At 41.6% G+C, this 25,450-nt stretch overlaps 1 protein-coding gene across 2 annotated transcripts; it reads left to right on the top strand.

The window, feature by feature from the left end:
- The first annotated feature begins 1,348 nt into the window (after positions 1 to 1,348).
- Positions 1,349 to 25,450, top strand: LOC120051076 (ATP-dependent zinc metalloprotease YME1L1-like). Of its 2 annotated transcripts, none has more exons than XM_038997705.1 (18): positions 1,349 to 1,521; positions 2,362 to 2,496; positions 5,851 to 6,016; positions 6,435 to 6,536; positions 15,679 to 15,785; positions 16,251 to 16,404; positions 17,102 to 17,185; positions 17,583 to 17,756; positions 18,182 to 18,334; positions 18,558 to 18,690; positions 18,815 to 18,877; positions 20,128 to 20,240; positions 20,617 to 20,772; positions 21,160 to 21,311; positions 21,954 to 22,080; positions 22,387 to 22,460; positions 23,354 to 23,440; positions 23,647 to 25,450. In XM_038997705.1, the coding sequence occupies exons 1-18, from the start codon at positions 1,489 to 1,491 to the stop codon at positions 23,788 to 23,790; spliced, it is 2,157 nt and encodes a 718-aa protein (XP_038853633.1). In that variant the 5' UTR covers positions 1,349 to 1,488; the 3' UTR covers positions 23,791 to 25,450. The 2 variants fall into 2 exon arrangements, with proteins under 2 accessions (XP_038853633.1, XP_038853631.1); XM_038997703.1 differs by having other exon boundaries at positions 17,102 to 17,209.

The raw sequence follows: 25,450 nt of genomic DNA, 5'->3' as shown, positions 1-25,450 counted from the left end.
TCGATCATCATGTCACCGGAATAATATCCTCAATATTTATTGGAAAGAAGCATCAAGCTCATCACCTGGCACATTCACCACCCGGTTCATCATAACTTATTTTATATGTAGCCTAATAAACTGCATGATTTCCCGAGTTGTAGTGTGACGACCACACAACATAAGTTTGTTTCGATATGATGGTTGTTATAGCAATATTTGGGCATAAAGGCTTTTCCACTGCCATGTCTCGCATAATTCATTTTCTGACCACAGAAATATCCCACCATGTCGAACAAACAAGTTGTCTGTCGGCATTTATAAAATTGTACCGGCATTTAATGTTTCCATCGAGTTCAATACAACTGGGAACTCGGAAATCTCCGACAACCGACTTCAGTACGTTCAAAACAACTGGGAACTCGATTTGAACTCAGACCTGAAGATCACTGACGTCATGATTTGATCTCGTATTTTTTCAAGTTCCCAGTTGTTTTGAATGCTGCATAAGCATGACATAATCATGTTCCAACAATGATTTAGATATACATTAGATGACTAATATGGGGCGTTGTGTTGAAGCCTCCATGCCTCCATATTGGCACTCCCCCACTGTTGTAATTCTTTGGGGGGAAGGTATAGAAATGCATGTATTATTGTCTGCCAGGTTATTCTATTACAAACACCTTAATACACACCTTTTAATTATGTTATGCAAGCTAAATTAAATTAAATAAAAAAATCTCTGAAGCTGGAGACTCTTACCTCCCTCACTAGCTTTTAGCACCAGCTGTCAGAGCAGCTCACAGATCACTGCACCTGTACATAGCTCATCTGTAAATAGCCCATCCAATCTACCTCATCCCCATACTGTATTTATTTATTTATCTTGCTCCTTTGCAACCCAGTACCTCTACTTGCACATTCATCTTCTGCACATCCTACCATTCCAGTGTTTAATTGCTATATTGTAATTACTTCGCCACCATGGCCTATTTATTGCCTTACCTCTCTTATCCTACCTCATTTGCACATGCTGTATATATAATTTTCTACTGTATAATTGATTGTATGTTTGTTTATTCCATGTGTAACTCTCTGTTGTTGTATGTGTCGAACTGCTTTGCTTTATCTTGGCCAGGTCGCAGTTGCAAATGAGAACTTGTTCTCAACTAGCCTACCTGGTTAAATAAAGGTGAAATAACATAAATAAAAATACTGAAGAATTCTATTCATTCCTATGGAGGACTGCTCCTACTGGGGTGTACCAATATGGTCGTCCGGTGGCAATAGCTATCCAAGGTTTATATACATCGTTGGTTCCAACCGGTAGTAATTTCTTCCAGACGTGCGTCATGTAACGTTGTTGACCTTTGAGAAGCCATTTTCATCAGAAAGTACCTAGTTGAGTCACAGGAGAGAAAAAAAGCAGAGTGCCCAGGAGGAGTTGGTATATTCAGTAACATTGAGGGTCTGTCGTCACATACCAACCCTCGAGTTGCTGTGATAATGTTTTCCTTCTCGACGACGTTCCAGCCACAGGTAAAGCAGTTGACACTCACAGTGATTAGCTATCATAGTTAGCTACTGTTAACGTTAGCTGACTGATATAACCTAGCTACGTTAGTTAGCTGCTTGAAAGTGCTAGCAGCTAACTAAATTAGCTAGATATAAGCGACAACACATGCATTTAGCTGTTAAAGTTATCTATTTAAGTTAGATAACTAGACATTTAGACGTACGGCTATCTTATCAAGCTTATTTAGCTAGGTAGCCTGGTGGACCAGGCTATAATGCTAACAATGAGGTACAATTTAGCATTAGCTAGCTGTCACCAGCTGGTCCACCGCACCAGACGGTTATCTAGTTAGCCACCAACTTCAGCACTTCGTAGTGCTAGCTAGCCAACTAGCCAGTTAACGTAGTTACCAACTACCGTAGTGAGTCTAGTAACGACGAAGTTAAATTGGCCAGCTAGCTAACGTCAACTAGTTTATTTTAAGCTACAGTATTTAAAAACCTTAATTGGTTATGCCATAGTATAATATCAATCAATTGCATAATCCAGCTATTGCGGTAACAGCATAGCTTGATTTGCACCTGCCTGTGAATGACAATACTGATGTCATAACCGACCACTCTGTCAATGGCATGAGAATGTAGGAAATGTTTAACATAGTATAAATGAATATCCCCAGATGTCAAAACAGGTCAGTTGGTTAACGTTATAGGGAAGCTACTGACTAGTAGTATGTAGATGCATAGCCTACAACTTGACAGTTATCCACACCAGTACTGTTGTTTATCAGAACAATATGCCTTCACAAGTCATGTATGTCTCATGAATTTCCAATGTCTCCATCTCTCTGGTCTGTCTCCTAGGTAACAAGTCAACTCATTGGGCAACTCATCAATGCCCTTCATTCCCTGAAGAATTCAGCCAGCTCCACGGCAACAGCTTCTGTCCAGGGTCTGCAAAAAGATGTCACACCAGAGCAGGACCCTCTGCTCACAGAGGTAAACTAAGGGGACTTGGCTGACTTCCAGACCTGCCAACATGCACGCATTTTGCGTACCAACTACGCAATTCTCTGTCCATGTACGAGATCCGAGTTAAAAGTACGCAGAAATGAAACGGGCCTGTTTTTTTAAATATACATATATATTTTAAAATTTTAATAAAAAATGTTTCCCCTGATTAAATCTAGCATCCCGTTTCTCGAGCTGCAACACACAGACATGTACGGAGTTTGTGTCAATGGACATGGAGATTTAATACATCATTATTCGACGTAGCTACGCCGTGTCTGTCCCCCCTCCTGTTTGTTGTGATGCTGAGTTTGCCGACCGTCAGCTGTACGTTAACACATGGACAAATCCCATTTCGACTCCATGTGTTGTGGAAAGGTAAACACTAATTGTTTCAAGCTAACGTTAGCGAACATAAGATGGACATTCAGTGGGCTCTAAAGTGCCAGCAGTTCACTCTCATTTGCTAGTGAAAGAAATTAAATGCAAATACATTTGTGCGAGTGTGATCTACATTTAATTCTGCGTTCCATTAGTTGTATTTTCCACATAACATTACGAGGATCACGTAACCTGATAGACTGTAAATGTAATTATGATCCACGTCACAAGAAAACATGACAAAAGTATAATAAAAAATAAATATAAACATCTTGTCATTAAAATGCCTTTGCACTAGATTTCAGATTTTATCCATTTTGAAAATCTGAAATGATCTATGCACTGCAAAGAAATACAATAGGCACCTTTTACATAGGCGGCAACAGCAAACTCTTCTAGCGAACAGCATTCAGATTCCCTTTGCGGTAGCCTACTTACACTTTGTGTAGCCAGTTTGCAGGCTGTGTCGATGCGATATTTTAATTTTTTTTCAAAATGGTTTTGCTTTGTGTTGATTCGGCTCTGTGTCTAAAAAGCCAATACTTGTGAGCTGGCCCTAGTGATTGGCCCTGTTTGAGAGGTTTGTCTAAGCACATGTGCTCATGAAAAACAAGTAAGCATAGGTCCCATGCAATAACAAAATGAGCAGCTAATTTAGCAAGTCCTTGTTATTGCAGCCAGTCAGTAAAGCTATCAGAGGAACTGTTTGCCACAGAGAAGTCTACACAGATGACCTGCTGTGTAAGGTTAAATCTGCTAGCTACCAGGCAAATCTGTTGAGGAAATGATTTCCTGAACATTTTGAAGGTCTCCAGATGATTTGTTCTCACCCACTGTTTCCTATCATAGCTTTTTCGTTTGTATTATGGATAACATGTTTATTTGATACTGATGCTCTGCTTCAAACATTTGTTATATCAGTGACATTTTTTTTTTATCGTGGATAAGACGTTTGTACATTTTGTACCTAACCAAATAACTTTAAAACATTTTTTTCATTGTTATTTAACTAGACACGTCAGTTAAGAACAAGGCAGTTAACAGTGGGTTAACTGCCTTGTTTAGGGGCGGAAGGACAGATTTGTACCTTTTCAGCTCGGGGATTCGATCTAGAAACCTTTCGGTTACTGGCTTAACGCTCTAACCACTAGGCTACCTGCTGCCCCATTATTATTTATTTAATAACATTTTGAAAACTCCAAGAATAAAGGCCCTTTCTGTGCTTCTAATTAGATCTTGTTAGTGACTTTTACCATATGTGTAAATGGAATGCCGTCAAAGTATTCCAACCTTTTTATAGACTAGATTTGGTGCATTTCTATAATTGCAATGACTCACAAACAGTGCGCGCATGAGCGTGCAGTGGCGAAAGGGATCCCCAATTCCAGTTTCTATGGGACAAATTCATGTAGGTCCCTCCCCATTTTGTTCCTTTTGCTTCCTTTAAAAATAAAAAAACGTTTTGCAACAGAATGGGTATTGAATACGCCCATGTTGTGTGTACAGTGCCACCAGATCTTACAGGCTCGGCGTAGCTCCGCAAGCGAACACGTGTTTATGTTGAGGTTAAAGATATAATGTGTGACTTTCACTAAACGTATCAATATCATGATACATGGCCACTGAGGATAAGTTACAGCTTCATTGCAGATATGTCACTCACAGCACTCCAATGTGCTGGTGTTATTTTTCCTCATCAATTGGCTAGAGATCATCATGGCCACTGGAGTCAAACATATTTGCAGATGTTTGGGCTCGTACAAGAGAACTTTCATTATCTGTTGTAACTCGGCCTGAGGAAAGTCCCTTACAATTGCATCAGCACATCATTTCAAAGCCTGGCTTGCATAGGTGGCGACACTCCTACATCACTGCTAGACAACGACCTTGTATATTAATAGCATGGAACAACATATACGTAACTAACTCTCAAACTCGAGGTGGCGTTCTGCCCTCTCCCTACAGTCTTCAGCCAGTTTTTAGCTTTGCCCACAACTAGCTCACGTGATCTACAATCCCGTCTCTTTGTTAAAACGTTTAGAAACGTCAGTCATCACTTGCGATGTGGCTTTTTAAAGCATATGGCCCTAATCTTTCATCAGGGAGAAAAGAATCCTTCAAATAAAAAATATACCCTTACTGTAGCAGTTTTGCACAGATCCATACAGCTATGGGTGCCTCCATCTGACAACTACATTTCTGCTACACTGCCCGTGTTATGCTTACACACAGGTGTTTGGAGCATGCTAGATGACTAATTAACACAGGTCTTCTTGTCTGTTTTCAATAAACAAGCGCTGTAACATGGAGATTATGGCAGTGTCGGAACACTAACCCTATCAAGTTGTGTATCAATTTAAATGTTTGATTTTTGAAAATGATTTCTCGCTGATATATGCTTCCAAAACCGTTCCGTAAGCAACACGTGTTAATGTTCAAATTGAGCATTGGGGCTCTTAACAAAACTCCCCTGTACAGAAGATGCCTTTGTCCAATGACTCTTATGTGTAATGAAACTGAGTCATGATCAAGGGCTTATACATAACATAGTACTCAATGCTGGGGACCTATCTTGTGTTTCACTTGGATGAGTGCCAACATATGTGCTATTTCAGCCTCTTAGGACATTGGTCAAGTAGCCCCATTTCAGTTCAAAGGGTTCAACTTAGCCTTGATCTCATGCCTTTATTCTATTGCCATCTTTTTACTATATTCTGTCATACTGTACTGGATTGCCATCAGATCAAATTATCTACCAAATGGTGCTACCTTTGACCACTCCCTTTAAATTCCAATTACTATTAAATGAGGGAACAGTAAGCTAGGGTACGGGTTGCAAAAGGCAACCCCTGTGGTCGTGAGTTGGCTATGCACACACCACTAACAGATCAGAGACCAGGCTAGCTAACGCTACGTCATTATTACAGTTGTGTCCTTCACACTGACTTCCTGTCCCCACAGCCCGCTGTGAACCTAAGGGACCTGGGTCTGTCAGACCTGAGGGTGGGTCAGTTGGATGAGCTGCTGAACAGGTTACTGCCCTCACTGGGCTCGGAGGACGGCCCAGCCACCTCAAGATGGAGGACGTCCCATGTCTCCGCAGAATCTTTCTTGCACAACAAACATGGTGAGGAGGTTTATGTGGTTGGGTTTACACTGAGTATACAAAAGATTAAGAACACCTGCTCTTTCCATGACAACTGACCAGGTGAAAGCTATGATCCCTTATTGATGTCACTTGTTAAATCCAATCAGTGAAGGATTGTTAAGCCCTGATACAATTGAGACACGGATTGTGTGTGTGCGCCATTCAGAGGGTGAATGGGCAAGACAAAAATGTAAGTGCCTTTGAACGTGGTGTGGTAGTAGGTGCCAGGCACAGCGGTTTGTGTCAATGACTGCAACACTGCTGTGTTTTCACTCTCAACCGTTCCCTGTGTGTATTAAGAATGTTGGTATATTTGCAGTAAAATTATAACAAGCAGTCATTAGCACTTGTGTATTTGTGGTAGTCTTATGTTGACCTTTTGTATTCATTTCCATAGGGTTGTCAAACACAAAGTTGGGTGTTTTTGGATCGCCAATGTTCCACAGACCAAACCAGAGTCCTCTACAAGTCGTCTGTTCAGCGCTCCAATACTGGCCTGGTAAGGAACCATAACTGTGGTCCTCATCTGTGGAATGTACATAGCAACCCTCATGGGAATTTTCAAATCAAACAATACAGTTGACTTAGTTTTTACCAATCTAACAATGCTGAATAAAAATATATATGCAACATGCACACATTTCAAAGATTTTACTGAGTTACAGTTCATAGGAGGAAATCGGGCAATTTAAATAAATAAATTGGGCCCTAATCTATGGATTTTACATGACTGGGCAAGGGGTGCAGCCATGGGTGGGCCTGGTAGGGCGTAGGCCTGAGAATTAGTTTTCCCCCACAAAAAGGCTTTTATTACAGATAGAAATACTCCTCAGTATCACCGCAGGGGAAGAAGCTGTTGAGGTCCTGGGCTGGTGTCGTTACACATGGTCTGATGCTGGTTGAACGTACTGCCAAATTCTTTAAAATGACATTGGAGGCAGCTTATGGTAGAGAAATGAACATTAAATTATCTGGCAATAGTTGTTGGACATTCCTGCAGTCAGCATGCCAATTGTACGTTCCCGCAAACTTGAGACATCTGGCCTTGTGTTGTGACAAAACTACACATTTTAGTGGCCTTTTATTTCATGCTGTTTAATCAGCTTCTTGATATGCCACACTTGACAGGTGGCTGGATTCTTGGCAAAGGAGAAAGGCTAACTAACAGGGATGTAAATAAATTTGTGCACAACATTTGAGAGAAATAAGCTTTTTGTGCATATGGAACATTTCGGGGATATTTTATTTCAGCTCATGTCCAACACTTTATAAGTTTACAACACTTTACAAGTTGCGTTTATATTTCTGTTCGGTATACATCATTTTTATTTGAATGGTAAATCTCTTGATAAACTGTGTAAATTAAGACGGCATAGGCCTTCTTACAGGTGAATGCATATTCAATAGTGTGTCTGCATGCATTGAGTATTTGAGCTTGTTTTGGCTGATCAGTGGAGTCTATGGTGCAACAGACGACAATCTGTTTCCCTTCCATTTGGGACTTCTATTAGCCTACTGATCAACATTTCTGTAGAAGCATCGCTCCAGCATGTCACGCCTGTAATCCGACTATAAACTGTCAATTTACGGATACGATTGCGGCTGTTCAGATTCGAGGTCGACCGATTAATCGGAATGGACGATTTTAATTAGGGCCGATTTCAAGTTTTCATAACAATTGAAAATCTGTATTTTTGGACACCGATTTGCAGACTTTTTTATTTTTATTTGTTTTAAATCAAATCAAATATTTTAACACCTTTATTTAACTAGGCAAGTCAGTTAAGAACACATTCTTATTTTCAATGACGGCCTAGGAACGGTGGGTTAACTGCCTTGTTCAGGGACAGAACGACCTTGTCAGCTCGGGGATTCGTTTTTGCAACCTTCCGGTTACTAGTCCAACTCTCTAACCACCTGCCTTACATTGCACTCCACAAGGAGCCTGCGTGGCAGGCTGACTACCTGTTACGCGAGGGCAGCAAGAAGCCAAGGTAAGTTGCTAGCTAGCATTAAACTTATCTTAAAAAAAACAATCAATCTTAACATAATCACTAGTTAACTACACATGGTTGATGATATTACTAGTTTATCTAGCGTGTCCTGCGTTGCATATAATCGATGCGGTGCCTGTTAATTTCTCATTGAATCACAGCCTACTTAGACAAACGGGTGATGATTTAACAAGCGCATTTGCAAAAAAAAAGCACTGTCGTTGCACCAATGTACCTAACCATAAACATCAATGCCTTTCTTTAAAATCAATACACAAGTATATATTTTTATACCTGCATATTTAGTTAATATTGCCTGCTAACATGAATTTCTTATAACAAGGAAAATTGTGTCACTTCTCTTGCGTTCCGTGCAAGCAGTCAGGGTATATGCAGCAGTTTGGGCCGCCTGGCTCGTTGCAAACGGTGTGAAGTCCATTTATTCCTAACAAAGGCCGTAATTAATTTGCCAGAATTGTACATAATTATGACATAACATTGAAGGTTGTACAATGTAACAGCAATATTTAGACTTAGGCATGCCATCCATTAGATAAAATACGGAGCGGTTCTGTATTTCACTGAAAGAATAAGCGTTTTGTTTTCGAAATGATAGTTTCCGGATTTGACCATATTAATGACCAAAGGCTCGTATTTCTGTGTGTTATTATGTTATAATTAAGTCTATGATTTGATAGAGCAGTCTGACTGAGCGATTGGTAGGCACCAGCAGGCTCGTAAGCATTCATTCAAACAGCACTTTCGTGCGTTTGCCAGCAGCTGCTGTTTGACTTCAAGCCTATCAACTCCTGAGATTAGGCTGGTGTAACCGATGTGAAATGGCTAGCTAGTTAGCGGGGTGCGCTCTAATAGCGTTTCAAACGTCACTCGCTCTGAGACTTGGAGTAGTTGTTCCCCTTGCTCTGCATGGGTAATGCTGCTTCGAGGGTGGCTGTTGTCGATGTGTTCCTGGTTCGAGCCCAGGTAGGAGCGAGGAGAGGGACGGAAGCTATACTGTTACACTGTCAATACTAAAGTGCCTATAAGAACATCCAATTGTCAAAGGTATATGAAATACAAATCGTATAGAGAGAAATAGTCCTATAATTCCTATAATAACTCCAACCTTAAACTTCTTACCTGGGAATATTGAAGACTCATGTTAAAAGGAACCACCAGCTTTCATATGTTCTCATGTTCTGAGCAAGGAACTTAAGCGTTAGCTTTCTTACATGGCACATATTGCACTTTTACTTTCTTCTCCAACACTTTGTTTTTGCATTATTTAAACCAAATTGAACATGTTTATTTATTTGACGCTAAATTGATTTTATTGATGTATTATATAAGTTAAAATAAGTGTTAATTCAGTATTTTTGTAATTGTCATTATTACAAATAAATAAATAATTGGCCTATTTTTTTTAAAATCTGTATTGGCTGTTTCTGGTCCTCCAATAATCGGTATCGGCGTTGAAAAATCATAATCGGTCAACCTCTAGTTCAGATCAGCACACCAGCAAATAGCTAATGTTACACCGGAAGTCAGATGGCTTTTTGCCATCTGATATCTTAGCACCATGTTCATCTAGCCAGCTAGCTAGCTCGCATAGTTGCTAATATAGCTAGGTAGCTAAAACCATAGGTGAAAGGGTTATTTATTGTAATTTTTGCTAACAGGTCACAAAGCTATCTGCTTAGCTAGCTTATTGCAAGCATTATTAGTGAATGAAACTAAACTAGTATTTGCCACAAGAGTTAAAATTTGGTCACGGTATCAATTCATATCTTTCTCAATACTGTACCTTTCTGTTGTAGAATGAGCTAGCTTGCTGCTGATTTTCCCAGCTAGACATTCCTCCACATTGTACAGTGGCGGCTGGCATAGCAGCAGTTTTCCTATGTGGAGGTCGTTGTCTAGTGCCTGCTCCACTAGTATGCAATGGGAGTCTAGGCTGCATCACTTTAACACTTAATTAATGTGACATATGGCATGTAGTAGTGTTAACTGTTTTTTTACATTTTTATTTTAAGGGGTGGATCAGCTTTATTAGTATTTGGTAGCATTGCCTTTAAATTGTTTAACTTGGGTCAAATGTTTCGGGTAGCCTTCCACAAGCTTCCCACAATAAGTTGGGTGAATTTCGGCCCATTCCTCCTGACCGAGCTGGTGTAACTGACTCAGGTTTGTAGGCCTCCTTGCTCGCACACACTTTTTCAGTTCTGCCCACAAATGTTCTATAGGATTGAGGTCAGGGCTTTGTGATGGCCACTCCAATACCTTGACTTTGTTGTCCTTAAGGCATTTTGCCACAACTTTGGAAGTATGATTGGGGTCATTGTCCATTTGGAAGACCCAATCTTGTCCCCATGTGCAGTTGCAAACCGTAGTCTGGATTTTTTATGGTGGTTTTTGAGCAGTGGCTTCTTCCTTGCTGAGCTGCCTTTCAGGTTATGTCGATATAGGACTTGTTTTACTGTGGATATAGTTACTTTTATACCCGTATCCTCCAGCATCTTCACAAGGTCCTTTGCTGTTGTTCTGGGATTGACTTGCACTTTTTGCACCAAAGTACGCTCATCTCTAGGAGACAGAACGCATCTCCTTCCTGAGCGGTATGACGGCTGCGTGGTCCCATGGTGTTTATACTTGCGTACTATTGTTTGTACAGATGAACGTGGTACCTTCAGGGGTTTGGAAATTGCTCCCAATGATGAACCAGACCTGTGGTATACAATTTTTTTCCTGAGGTCTTGGCTGATTTCTTTTGATTTTCCGATGTCAAGCAAAGAGGCACTGAGTTTGAAGGTAGGCCTTGAAATACATCCACAGGTACACGTCCATATGACTCAAATTATGTCAAATCAGACGCTTCTAAAGCCATGACATCATTTTCTGAAATTTTCCAAGCTGTTTAAAGGCACAGTCAACTTTGTCCATGTAAACTTCTGACCCACTGGAATTGTGATACAGGGAAGTTAAATAATCTGTCTGTAAAGAATTGTTGGAAAAATGACTTGTGTCATGCACAACGTAGATGTCCTAACAGACTTGCCAAACTATAGTTTGTTAACAAGAAATTTGTGGAGTGGTTAAAAAACTAGTTTTAATGACTCCAACCTAAGTGTATGTAAACTTCCAACTGCAACTGTAGATACATACATACACAGTGACTTACAAAAGTATTCACCCCCTTGGTATTTAAACCTGGAATTAAAATATATTTTTGGGGGGGTTTGTATCATTTTATTTACACAATATGCCTACCACTTTGAAGATGCAAAATACTTTTTATTGTGAAACAAACAAAAAAACTGAACATGAGCGTGCATAACTATTCACCACCCCAAAGTCAATACTTTGTAGAGCCACCGTTTGCAGCAATTACAGCTGCAAGTTTCTTGGGGTATGTCTCTAGAAGCTTGGCACATCTAGCCACTATGATTTTTGCCCATTCTTCAAGGCAAACTGCTCCACCTCCAAGTTTGATGGGTTCCGCTGGTGTACAGAAATCTTTGTCATACCACAGATTCTCAATTGGATTGAGGTCTGGGCTTTGACTAGGCATTTCCAATACCTTTAAATGTTTCCCCTTAAACCACTCGAGTGTTGCTTTAGCAGTATGCCTAGGGTCATTGTCCTGCTGGAAGGAGAACCTCCGTCCCAGTCTCAAATCTCTGGAAAACTGAAACAGGTTTCTCTCAAGAAATTCCCCATATTTAGCGCCATCCATCATTCCTTCAATTCTGACCAGTTTCCCAGTCCCTGCAGATGAAAAACATCCCCACAGCATGATGCTGCCACCACCATGCTTCACTGTGGGGATGTTGTTTTCGGGGTGATGAGACGTATTGGGTTTGCGCCAGACATAGCGTTTTCCTTGATAGCCAAAAAGCTCAACTTTAGTCTAATCTCAACTTTAGTCTACCTTCTTCCATATGTGTGGGGAGTCTCCCACATGCCTATTGGTGAACACTAAACGTGTTTGCTTATTTCTTTCTTTAAGCAATTACTTTTTTCTGGCCACTTTTCCGTTAAAGCCCAGCTCTGTGGAGTGTACGACTTAAAGTGGTCCTATGGACAGATACTCCAATCTCCGCTGTGGCGCTTTGCAGCTCGTTCAGAGTTATCTTTTGTCTCCTCTCTAATTAATGCCCTCCTTACCTGGTCCGTGAGTTTTGGTGGGCGGCCCTCTCTTGGCAGGTTTGTTGTGGTGCCATATTCTTTCCATTTTTTAAATAATGGATTTAATGGTGCTCCGTGGGATGTGTAAAGTTTCGGATATTTTTTTTATAACCCAACCTGATCTGTACTTCTCCACAACTTTGTCCCTGACCTGTTTAGAGAGCTCCTTGTTCTTCATGGTGCCAGTTGCTTGGTGGTGCTCCTTCCTTAGGAGTATTGCAGACTCTGGGGCCTTTCAGAACAGGTGTATGTGTGTGTATATATATATACTGAGATATTGTGATACTTAGATTGCACGCAGGTGGACTTAATTAGTTAAATAATGTGACTTCTGAAGGTAATAGGTTGCACCAGATCTTATTTAGGGTCTTCATAGCAAAGGGGGTGAATACATATGCACCTACCACTTTAAATTTTATAATTTTTTATATTTTATTTTAATCAAGTAATTTTTTTCACTTCATCAAAAAAATGTGTATGTATAATGTGTATGTCCATTACATGAAATCCAAATAAAAATCCATTTAAATTACAGGTTGTAATGCAAGAAAATAGTACAAACGCCAATGGGGGTGAATACTTTTACAAGGCACTGTGTGTGTGTATTTATCTCTCTGCAAAAAAAGAAGCGTCCTCACTGTCAACTGCGTTTATTTTCAGCAAACTTAACATGTGTAAATATTTGTATGAACATAACAAGATTCAATAACTATGACAAACTGAACAAGTTCCACAGACATGGGACTAACAAATGGAATAATGCGTCTCTGAACAAAGGGGGGGGTCAAAAGTAACAGTATCTGGTGTGGCCACCAGCTGCATTAAGTACTGCAGTGCATCTCCTCTTCATGGACTGCACCAGATTTGCCAGGTCTTGCTGTGAGCTGTTACCCCAGTCTTACACCAAGGCACCTGCAAGTTCACGGACGTTTCTGGGGGGAATGGCCCGAGCCCTCACCCTCCGATCCAACAGGTCCCAGACGTGCTCAATGGGATTGAGATCCGGGCTCTTCGCTGGCCATGGCAGAACACTGACATTCCTGTCTTGCAGGAAATCACACACAGAATGAGCAGTATGGCTGGTGGCATTGTCATGCTGGAGGGTCATGTTGGGATGAGCCTGCAGGAAGGGTACCACGAGGGAGGAGGATGTCTTCCCTGTAACGCACAGCGTTGAGATTGCCTGCAATGACAACAAGCTCAGTCCGATGATGCTGTGACACACCACCCCAGACCATGACGGACCCTCCACCTCCAAATCGATCCCGCTACAGAGTACAGACCTCGGTGTAAAGCTCATTCATTCGACGGTAAACACGAATCCGACCATCACCCCTGGGTAGACAAAACTGCGACTCGTCAGTGAAGAGCACTTTTTGCCAGTCCTGTCTGGTCCAGCGACGGTGGGGTTTGTGCCCATAGGCGACGTTGTTGCCGGTGAGGACCTGCCTTACAACAGGCCTACAAGCCCTAAGTCCAGCCTCTCTCACCCTATTGCGGACAGTCTGAGCACTGATGGAAGGATTGTTCGTTCCTGGTATAACTCGGGCAGTTGTTGTTGCCATCCTGTATCTGTCCCGCAGGTGTGATATTCGGATGTAACGATCCTGTCCAGGTGTTACACGTGGTCTGCCACTGCGAGGACGATCAGCTGTCCGTCCTGTCTCCCTGTAGCGCTGTCTTAGGCGTCTCACAGTACGGACATTGCAATTTATTGCCCTGTTCACATCTGCAGTCCTCATGCCTCCTTGCAGCATGCCTAAGGCACGTTCACACAGATGGACAGGGACCCTGGGCATCTTTCTTTTGGTGTTTTTCATTGTCAGTAGAAAGGCCTCTTTAGTGTCCTAAGTTTTCATAACTGTGACCTTAATTGCCTACCGTCTGTAAGCTTTTAGTGTCTTAACGGCTGTTCCACAGCTGCATGTTAATTTAATTGTTTATGGTTCATTAAACAATAAGGGTAAATAGTGTTTAAACCCTTTACAATGAAGATCTGTTAAGTTATTTGAATTTTTACGAATTATCTTTGAAAGACAGGGTCCTGAAAAAGGGATGTTTCTTTTTTTGCTGAGTTTATATACACATATACATACTTTTTTTTTTTTTAATATACCTTTATTATTCCCTGCAAAACCTACCAACCCATCCCCCAATTGGAGTAAACTAATAAACAATAGCACTTAGGCTTCTACCTTCAGTTTATACATATTATACACATTTGACAGACAATTTTTTTTTACAATAATTATTTTGTTTGTTTTTAGTCCTTTATTTCTGATGTCCATCCAGTTTGATTTCTGTTTGTAACTGCTATTTCACAGAACCTATATACGTTTTACAGACCCCGTATGTTTTACATTGGTTATCTTGTTGATATTAGTGTTAAAACTGTTCATTATTGTTCACAAAACAATGTCCATACAGGCTAAAACACTTGTAACGCATGCAAGAAGATACAGGTAGCTTCCAGTTTGTAGTTTAACTTTTCCAAACATCAACTGACTATCCTAGTACTTTGTCTGTGATAATCTGCAAACCATAATGCAAAATATGCTGATTTGCAAGCTGATTTCATTGCTACCAAAATGTTATTAATTTGCCGTCTCAATCACGTCATTCCCAAAGATGATCTATTGCCTCAGCAAACAGGGCTCAGACAGGCTGCCCCGCTCTTTGCCTCGTGCATGTCATTACTGGTTAAAGAGGGCACACACTTTTCTAAAGTAACCTACTTCAATGTAAATGTTGTTGATCAGTACAATAAGTCCCCAATGGAAGTGAAACCGAATGTTTGTCATCTGTAGCCCCATGAAATCATCCAAAACAAGCTCAGTAACTCAATGCATGCACACGCATGCATTCACCTGTATTGGTTTAAGTGCCATTCTGTGACTTTGGCATACATACACATACATGTTACACACACATATATATACATACATACACATACATGTTTGTGTGTGATATTATTTTTTGCGGTGTTGTGATGTTGTCCAAATCAAAGTCAAAATTCTGGTATCTTGACAACCCTAATGAGTAGTGCTTTGCATAATCATGTCATGCCAAGCTGCCTTTTTTTTTTTTTTCAGCACCATCCTCAGACAATCACTTTCATTTTTGGATAAGGTTTACTCTTACTTTGTTACATGATTGCGCAAAACACAGGGCTCTTCACTATGAGATGTTCTGGGACAAACCACATTCCAAGATCCTGACATATCTCGCATTGTGTTTGTTTTGCAATGCTGGGTGTCTTGGGTGGGAGTAGTTTCCACATTTTATAGCATTCCATTGGTCCTGAAGTGAAATCTCCACCCACCTGGGGCACTGGGTGATGCGCAAACAAATTTGCGCCAGACATAGCGTTTTCCTTGATAGCCAAAAAGCTCAAAACAAATATTTTCCCCCCTGTGACACAACATAGTGAAATTAATTTTGTATTTGGTCTCTCGCTCTCAGTAAGGGTCCAGAACCGAGGCTTCAAGACTCTGAGGAAGAGCAGACGTGTGCAGTCTGGTTACGCGGGGCCGGCGGAACCAGAGGGATACACGACAACCTTCATGAAGGTCAGCCAGTGTTACACCACATAAGTCACACATCCACTCTCCACATGCCCTCTTGGACAGAGTTTGGCATGAACCCACTGTATCTGTTCGGTTGTCTTCAATTTTACCGAACACACTAAATGTTTGTTTCCCTGCAAAGTGAAGATGGACTTTACTGGGATATGTTATAACATTGTAACACCGTTTTATAGTTAGTTTCATAGGCAAAACCCACTATCTCTGTGGCAGTTGTCCTTGTTCTTTATGGTGTAGTGGACATTTCTTCACTCTATTTTTATTTTATTTTTTAACTGTGCTCCCTCATGTGGAAAGACCCGTTTTTATGTCTTGTGACCATTAATCCCATTGTTTCATATTCAACCACTTTCCCCCCCCCCCCTTTTTTTCTCTCTCATACTAACCTGCTGACACGCATCTCTTTCCCACTCTCTCACAACACACACACACACACACACACTGTCACAGGGTCTCCTCCTGAGACCAGACAAGGCTCCGGAGGCAGAGAGTCTTGACCAAGTGGTAAAGCTGAAGAACCTGCCAGGTGACCAACAAGATGCTTTCAAGTCTGGCTTCACAGAGGGCTTCATGAAGTCCCAGGCCTTCACTCAGAGGACACAAGGCACGTCGCACAAGTCTCTTCATACATCACATAAATACATTTACTTCTTAGTCGCTCAGCATTATGCCCTTCCTAGAGTGACTAACAGGAAGTTTTCTTTTTTAAAGGGGCAAAGTTTAAACAATAACAAAGCAGACACCCCGCCACTGTTTTTGGTAAACAGCTGAGAGATGGGGCTGGAGAAATGTAACCACTCAAATTCATAGACTATAGATGCAAGGACTGACCATCCATGACATCAACATTATAGTTTTGACAATGTTTTGAGGCTATACAGGATTTTTTACAATTATTGTTTGTAAACAATGGAATAAAACAATCTTATATTTTGGGTTTTGATGGCGTACGACAGTTGAACTAAGCTCATGAGGCATTTATAAGTTATATTCTTCAAGAATTAATAGGTAAATATGATTATTTTAAAAGTAAAACATGTGATGTAGATTGACACTTTTTAAAGGAAATGTTAGTCATCATTGAGAAATATTTTAAAGTGAAGACAGCTAATTTTAACCATACCTTAGCTCCTAGCAGATTTGTCCATGCTTTATGTCAATCATGACTGCCAGTTACAGTGAAGCACTAACCCCATGGTCACTACTAGCATTTCCACCAAGTGTTCACAAGGTGGCACTGCGGAGTTGAACTAAATCACTTAGAAATATATAAATGTGATACTTCCATCTTCCATTGACAGACTCACTAAGGAGGACCAGGCTGATTCTATTGGTCCTCCTCCTCGTGGGAATCTACGGCCTGTCAAGAACCCCGTTTCTCTCGGGTAAAGGCTCCTTTTCAGATGCTGGTTTGTTTTTAATTCAATTCCTACGCTTACATGAATCACCCTATTGTGATTTTTGTGTTGTGCTTCTTCATCAAGAGCAATAGTTGTAAGTGCTGCTGTATACCTCATCATGCTGAAAAATATATTTTAAATTATCAGTCAGATGTCTGGAATTAGCTGGACTATTTAGCAGAAATGTAACCTTTGGTCATTAAACAATGAGTGATTGAAAAGTAAATAGTTATTTCAATACATTTGTGTGGAAGATGAAAGTGGTATGAACAAAAACAATAGTTCATGGCAAATTATAGTCTAGCATAGTTTCCTTGATGAATAGAGAGTCACAGGTGGTGTCATTGGTCTGACTGAGTTGCTGTGGGTCTGTGCTGTACAGTGAGGTTCCGCACCACATCAGGCCTGGACTCGCAAGTGGACCCAGTCCAGGTGAAGAGTGTGACGTTTGAGCACGTCAAGGGGGCGGAGGAGGCCAAGAACGAACTGCAGGACGTGGTCGAGTTCCTCAGGAACCCCCAGAAGTTCACTGTGCTGGGAGGGAAGCTGCCTAAAGGTAGTCTGTTGGTCTGTCTTTCTGTAAATGTTTAGAATACACTATGGCCTTGAGGTTAGTGTCTGCCGTAAGATTGTAATGTTGGGAGTTCTATCCCCGGCTGAGGCCAAGAACAAAACAAAGACGGCAGCTCTTACCAAAGACAATACAAATGGGACCTGGTGCGTCTCTGCTTGACACTCAGCATTAAGGAGATCTGTTTTAGGGTAAGGCCTTGCGATAGACTAGCGTCCTGTCCAGTGGGTGTGCTTGTACATCAAGCTGCCTCACGCTACAGAAACAGGCTCCAGCGCCAGCTCACACAAGCTTCTTTCCTTCTACTTATTTCTTGCACCCCGATCTGTAGGGTCCTACCCTTTACCCATTGCTTCATTCCTTCAATGTATCCATGTTGCGCTCATTTGTGGCCTCTCTCGTTCTGTCAGGCATCCTCCTGATCGGCCCCCCAGGCACAGGGAAGACACTCCTGGCTCGGGCTGTAGCCGGGGAGGCCGACGTCCCCTTCTTCTATGCCTCGGGATCTGAATTTGACGAAATGTTTGTTGGTGTTGGAGCTAGCCGCATCAGGAACCTCTTCAGTAAGTCCCAGAAAAGATGTAAAGCTGTGTCAATACACTGACTGACCATCCTTCACCCTGTCAATCTTGATGATAGCTGATTGGTGAAAGGACTTGATAGGTTTCCACCACATGACTTTCACCTATCAAGTCCTTTCTGATCAGTGTCCACAAATGAGAAGAATTGAGCAAAGGAAGCTATCAAGACACCTCCTAAATCTCTTTCCCTCTGTTTGGTCTGCAGAAGAGGCAAAAGCCAATGCACCTTGTGTTATCTTCATTGATGAGCTTGACAGTGTGGGGGGAAAGCGGATTGAGTCTCCAATGCACCCCTACTCCAGACAGACCATCAACCAGCTACTGGCAGAGATGGATGGGTAAGAAAAATTCTGAATATATATGTTGCATCAGAGAATTTGATAAATTAAGCTGGACTTAAGTTTCCCTGTTGCTAATCACAAGGCTTGCATTGTCGTTATTCAATGTGTTGATATTTTACAGGTTCAAACCAAATGAAGGGGTCATCGTTATTGGCGCTACAAACTTTGCAGAGGCTTTGGATAAGTATGTTTACAGTGTGTAGTAACTGGTGTTTCTATGGGCTTTTCACCAGCCAGTCGGCTTGGTCCCTTTGTCAGGATCTGGCTGACTGGCTGGCCGCCAAGTCTTAAAGGTTCAACGGGTCGCTTTTACACTGCTGGATTTCAGCAGCTCAGAGATGCAAAATCACACATGAAATGTGGGTCACATGGGAATAAGGCTGGTGCTTAAAGGGATACTTCGGGATTTTGGCAATCAAGCCCTTTATCTACTTCCCCAGTCAGATGAACTCATGGATACCATTTTTATGTCTGCATCCATTCTGAGGGAAGTTGGAGGTAGTTTTACGAGCCAATGCTAACAGTTACTGTAGACTTCCGGTCATTGTGCTAATGCTAGTTAGCAATTGCGCTACAACTAGCTAGCAACTTCCTTCAAAGTGCACGGTGAGACATCAAAATGGTATCCACGATTTCATCAGACTCTGGGGAAGTAGATAAAAGGCTTCATTAGCAAAGTCCTGAATTATCTCTTTAAAGCTGCAATCAGCAGTTGAAACGATAACAAAGCGTTCTCCCCAGCAAACTTATATTTTGGTTTCTGATGGGGTACAACAGTTGAACTAAGCGGCATAAGTTATATTCTTCAAAAATCAATGGATACATTAAATTAATGAGTCCGAAAATGGATGTAGCAACTGCTGTTTGCCCCTTTAACTGAAGCAAATTGCACAGTGGGAACTACACTTCCCATGTGCCCAGAGATCAGATGCTGCCTTTGGCCATGATCCTCCTCGATGTGAAAGATGTTCTTGGTGAGATTACTGGAAAAGTTGCCCTCAACGTTCTCTCCTTGAGAGCTGGTCACGGGGCCGGAAAAAAGCGGTGTAAATGGAACAAACCCATTTTGAATGGAGTCGAAAATAGAGCCGCTCCTAGGGTTCTATTCAATCTGCATCGCTGAAGTTCAGTTCTAGAGCGTGATTTACATTTTAAAGACAATATTCCCGCTTTAGCAGAGACTGCATTCACGGATAAGGTTGCATATGTCGGCTCAATCGAAAATGTACTTAAAATGTATATAGCGGAATCTGTAACCCTTCAGCTTTACAGATTGAATAGATTTCTTAAGCTTGCCCCATTGACAGAGAAGCTTTTCATTTGATTGTAGAATGCATTTGTCATTGACACACTTGAGATTGGAGCAGTTGCTTTGTTCTAAATGTATACAACCTGTCAGCAATGGAATCATTAACCCATTACTCCTGTTGTTAGTGCGCTGATAAGACCGGGGAGGTTTGACATGCAGGTGACTGTCCCTCGGCCCGACGTGAAAGGACGCACGGAGATCCTCAACTGGTACCTTCAGAAGATCAAAGTGGATCCTAGTAGGTTTCAAATCGGTTGCTTAGACCAGCGGTTTTCAAACTTCTCGGGGATCCCCAGATGTTTGACAATTTAGTTGTATCCCTGAACTAGCTCACCTAGTGAAGGGTTTGATGATTAGTTGACAAGTTCAATCAGGTGTGCTAGCTGTGGAATAGTTAAAATACATGGAGTGGCTGGGGGTCCCGGAGGAGAGGTTTTAAAACCCCTGGCTTAGAGAGTATATCAACTGACTCATGTATTTTAGCCATGGTAAACCTAGCAACCTCATTGAGAGGTTCCAATCACTTGGTGTCACGGCTGCCCCCCTGAATTCCTGCATGAAAGAGCCCACTGTTTTGGACTGACATTAGCCTCCTTTTGTCTCTGTTCATTCAGACGTGAACGCAGAAATCATTGCCAGGGGGACGGTGGGGTTCACTGGGGCGGAGCTGGAGAACCTGGTGAACCAGGCGGCCCTGAAAGCAGCGGTGGATGGCCTGGACCTGGTCACCATGAAGGAACTGGAGTTCTCCAAGGACAAGATCCTCATGGGTGGGTAGTCACACATGCACGTAGACACACACTCACAGAAATACAGATTCAGAAACACACACACCCTGCCATGTGAGAGCGCTTAACATTCTAATCTAGACAGTAAGAATGTCAGGTCAATGAACGTCAGGTCAGGATCCCCCTCGTTCTCTAGGACAGATATTTTCTGAGGGATAGATGGGCTTTGCTTCAGTTTGTTCCATACTTTTATAGGACCTACAGTTTGATAACTGTAATGCTTGATGTTTAGGAGCAGTCCTATTTCTCTGGTTGGAATTCAGTTAAACATGCTGGAGTAAACCTGTGAGTGATGAGTGTTTGACTTAATCAAAGGTGGACTCTTGAACTATTAATGATGGACTACATTTCTTTCTCTGTATACTGAAGGCCCTGAGCGCAAGAGTGTGGAAATCGATAAGAAGAACAAGCAAATCACAGCCTACCATGAGTCAGGCCATGCCATTGTGGCGTATTACACAAAAGATGCCATGCCCATTAACAAGGCCACCATCATGCCCCGTGGACCCACTCTCGGCCATGTGAGTAGGACTGGGTATTGCATTTTGATTGGCCAAAAGTGTTTGAAGCCCTGGTATGTCTTCATGAAATGTTTGCACCTGCATTGACATGAATTCTCTGATCAGCAATGCCATTGACAAAATAACAACCAGCATGTAAGATCATTAGGAAAATGTTGATAATTTGTTAAATTTCATACGTGTTTCGAATTGCTAAGCCATATTTTTATATACAAGGATCTCAGAGGTGCTTAGTTATACAGGAAAATACCTTGCAGAATAGGTGCATTGTCCCTCTACTGTTACTTAGCCCGGGGCACCCCAAACTTTTTCACTTGGGTCCCCCCTTCCAGCATTGATTAACATCCGGCGCCATGAATGTTTCTATGGGCACAATCGCTGTTCATGACACATGCTTTTCACACCCCTCCACAGTTTGGGAACCACTGACTTAGCCCCCCCTCTTACCGCTGTTGCCCTGGACTTACTCAAAGAAGTTTGCTTCTGTTAAATATTTCGATGTTGGCAGCACAGTTTGTAGCTCCAGGGGGCTTCTGGGCCTGCCTTAAAACAATTCAGGAGGAACAGAGAAGTACTATTAAGCAATGGTTTACCTAAGATGGATGGTCTGTCTCTCAAACTAATTTGTCCTCGTCTGTTCAGGTGTCCATGCTCCCAGAGAATGACCAATGGAGTGAGACACGTGCTCAGCTCCTGGCCCAGATGGACGTCAGCATGGGCGGCCGCGTGGCCGAGGAACTCATCTTCGGCGACGATTACATCACAACCGGTGAGGAAAAGCCTAGTTTGGTTAGGCTTTAATATATGCCATTTAGTAGGTGCTTTGTTCCAAAGTGACTTACATTCATGCGAGCATACATTTTACGTACGGGTGGTCCCGGGAATCGAACCCACTATCCTGGCGTTGCAACCGCTATGCTCTACCAACTGAACTAGAGATAGTGCAGTTCTTAAATGTATTGCTAATTCTGCTATGAAAATACCTTTTGCATGATCGATATTTCTATGATTCAACCTTTTTAAAAAATGTGCTATCTCATCATTACTCTTGTATTGTGGTGGCTTTGTTTTCCAGGAGCATCAAGTGACTTCGATGGGGCAACTAAAATAGCCAAGATGATGGTGACCAGGTTCGGAATGAGTGACAAGGTAAGGGATTATACCTCATGTGCATAAAATGGTGGATTGACGACAGTTATTGAAGACACAAATCGTTCATAACTATTCTAGTAGTCTGCATATTAGATAATGCATTTAATATCGCGTCACAAGGCTTTTTCACCAATTCAGCTAAGGCCCATATCTGTACAACAAGAAGGTAGCATTTGCCTTTGTGCAGAAATGCCATTCTCAGGCTTTGCACATGATTGGAGGGATCTCAGCGATGTGGCTGGTGTGTATGTGCCCACACATTCCAGACTTTCGTCCTAATCCTTTCCTCAGCCCTGTGTTCCGACTCAAAACGGAGAGATTTAATCTACTACCCACCTTGTATCAACAGTCCATAGGTCTACTGAGGTTATGTGCAGCTCAAACAGCCCAATTCTTGGTTCAAATTTAATTTTGAAGCACATAAGGGGGATCAATTTCGTAAGCGGGACAGACTTGTTTTTTGTCGATAGCCTAAATCTTCGCGGGTCATTGATATCACTCTCCTCCAGCCGTCTAACTCTTTTGTTCCAATCATATACTTAACCTTCTCCGCCAACCATTAAATTAGGGATTTATTTACTGTGCCACAGACCTGGCAACCCACGCCGCCCTCCACTGTTTATCGACGGTTCATAACGGAGTAGCTGTTGCATAAGTGTTCGTTTTTACATTTACTTTTTAGTAATTTAGTGGACGCTCTTATCCAGAGCTACTTACAGTTAGTGCATTCATCTAAAGGCCGCTAAGTGAGACAACCACATGTCAAAGTAAGTCCATTTTCCCCCAATAAAGATGCTATCAGAAAAGACAAGTGCAAGAAAGTCAAGGATGTTCGTTTATGATTATTATTATTTTTGCCCCTAACCTGAGACTAAACTCCATTGTTTCAGCTTGGTGTCATGACCTATGCTGACCTGACTAAACAGAGCCCTGAGACTCAGGCTGCCATTGAAAAGGAAGTGAGGGTCCTGCTCAAGGTAAGCTTCCCCAACCTCCCCCCACTGCTCATGTAAGACCACATTTTAAATCCTATTTAGTTAAGGATCGTATTTACCGACTAATAATAATCATTCCATATTCTGAAGAGTAGTTTTCAATATTCACTCTTTCTTTTGAAAATTGACATTTTATAGGCTGCTCAGATTTTCTGTCACATTGAATGATCATTCTCTATCTTATTCAGGACTCGTATGAGCGAGCCAAAAACCTCTTGAAGACATACAGAGACGAGCACAAGACGCTGGCTGAGGCTCTGCTAACGTACGAAACGCTGGACGCCAAAGAGATCAAGCTGGTCCTAGAGGGCAAGTCCCTGGACCCTAGATGACTCTGTGGCCGAGTCAGAGACAGTTAGACATCAGGGTTGGGTTTAATTCCATTTAAATTCTAGTTAATTCAGAAAGTAAACCTAATTCCACATTTTGTCCTCAATGAAATGCATTGACGAGAATTAGGATTTCTCTATACTTCTTGAATTAACTGGAATTAAAATGGAATTGACCCAAACCTTGTTGGACAAATTATATGTATTATATGAAGATGTGTAATGGAATGGAGGCCTTTGTAGTATTTTCTCTTTCTCAATGTAAATGACACACTGAATTTGTGTTTTAGCCAACAATCACATTTTTATTTTATCCCTCTTGATTTTGACACCTCAAAGACATTAATGTTGGGCAGGCATTCCCATATGGCAGCTTGGTCAACAGAGACAAAAGCCTGTCGATAGATTATTTTTAACACCCCAAACTCAAAATGCCCCCCTTTTGTTGCCATTTATTTGAGAGATATTGTCCTCATGCTCCCCCCCCCCCCCCCCCCCCCAACTTGCAGTCTGAGATTGTGAGTTGGCCCCCTTTAAAAGTGTAAGTTGTTTCAATCAAGAAAGTGCTGAATTAGTCCTCAGCAAGAGAGGCCAAACGGATGTAGTTTTCTCCCAGCTTCATCGCACAATGGTTTTTCTGTAGCAGTTTTGGGCATGGAAGCCTCATGCAATTTGATATGTTATCAAAGTTATGAGGGAAAATAAATGGTTGCTATTGGTCGCAGACAATGATGTAGTGGTGGGCAAACTGATCGCAGTGAGTAAAGTAAAGCTCCCTATACTTTCAATGCATTCTTCCGCAAAAGGTGGGTACATGCTTGGCCAAAATAAAAAGGTGCCTAAACTGCGTTCACCCTCCACTACACCACTAGTTGCAGATCTTCTCCTACTAGACCTATAGTCTTTTCTCTGAGCAGAATATTAGTGGTATTAAAAACCCATATGTTTTGTGGTAGGTGGTATCATTAAAGCGACAATCGGCAGTTGAAACGATAACAAAGAATCCTCCCTGCCCCTGTTTTAGTAAAAAGCTGAGGGATGGGGCTGAAGTGTAACTGCTCCAATTCATAGAGCTATAGATGCCAGGACTGACCATCCCATTGTATCAACATTCTAGTTTAAACAATGTTATGAGCCTATAGTGTTTGTTTACATTTACTTTGGTTACAAACATTGGAGTTAAACCCGCTTATGTTTTGGGTTCTGATGGGGTATGACCATTGAACTAAGCTCACGAGGCATTTAGAAGCTAAATTCTTCAAGAATTAATGGGTACGTAAAATGAATTTAAAGTCCAAAAATCTGCAACTGCAGATTGTCCCTTTAAAAGAATGTAAATACAGAATGGCTGTAACAGTGTTCTGACCACTTTATGACGCCTCAGTGAATTGTGGAACTGCTATGGTTGACTCTCTGAATGTGAAGTAATTCATCTGCATTCACTTTATGTAGTTTTCATTTATTTATGTAACCAAAGTGTGCCAGATTTGCCCTCGTCAGCTGTTTTAGGCCCACGTGCCCTCTTCTGAGCCCAATATGTAAAGGAAATATGAAGGGGGCTGTGTACATATATGTGTGTGTGTGTAAGGTAGATATACTTAATCTCTTTCTCGTCATTGGAAATGAATCTTGTGGATGTTGAATAAAAGTTATTCTAAAATCA

Source organism: Salvelinus namaycush, chromosome 7 (genome assembly GCF_016432855.1).
Source record: "Salvelinus namaycush isolate Seneca chromosome 7, SaNama_1.0, whole genome shotgun sequence".
In the NCBI taxonomy this organism is placed as follows: domain Eukaryota; kingdom Metazoa; phylum Chordata; class Actinopteri; order Salmoniformes; family Salmonidae; genus Salvelinus; species Salvelinus namaycush.
The sequence above is the reverse complement of the archived record's forward strand: the minus strand, read 5'-3'. Positions and strand labels throughout refer to the sequence as shown.

Bases quoted from the DNA above. Each gene is read 5' to 3' on its own strand.
- LOC120051076 (XM_038997703.1), top strand. From the start codon at position 1,489: ATGTTTTCCTTCTCGACGACGTTCCAGCCACAG. The intron at 1,522-2,361 runs GTAAAGCAGTTG...TCTGTCTCCTAG, and splicing joins CGACGACGTTCCAGCCACAG to GTAACAAGTCAACTCATTGG. The intron at 15,786-16,250 runs GTCAGCCAGTGT...ACACTGTCACAG, and splicing joins ACACGACAACCTTCATGAAG to GGTCTCCTCCTGAGACCAGA.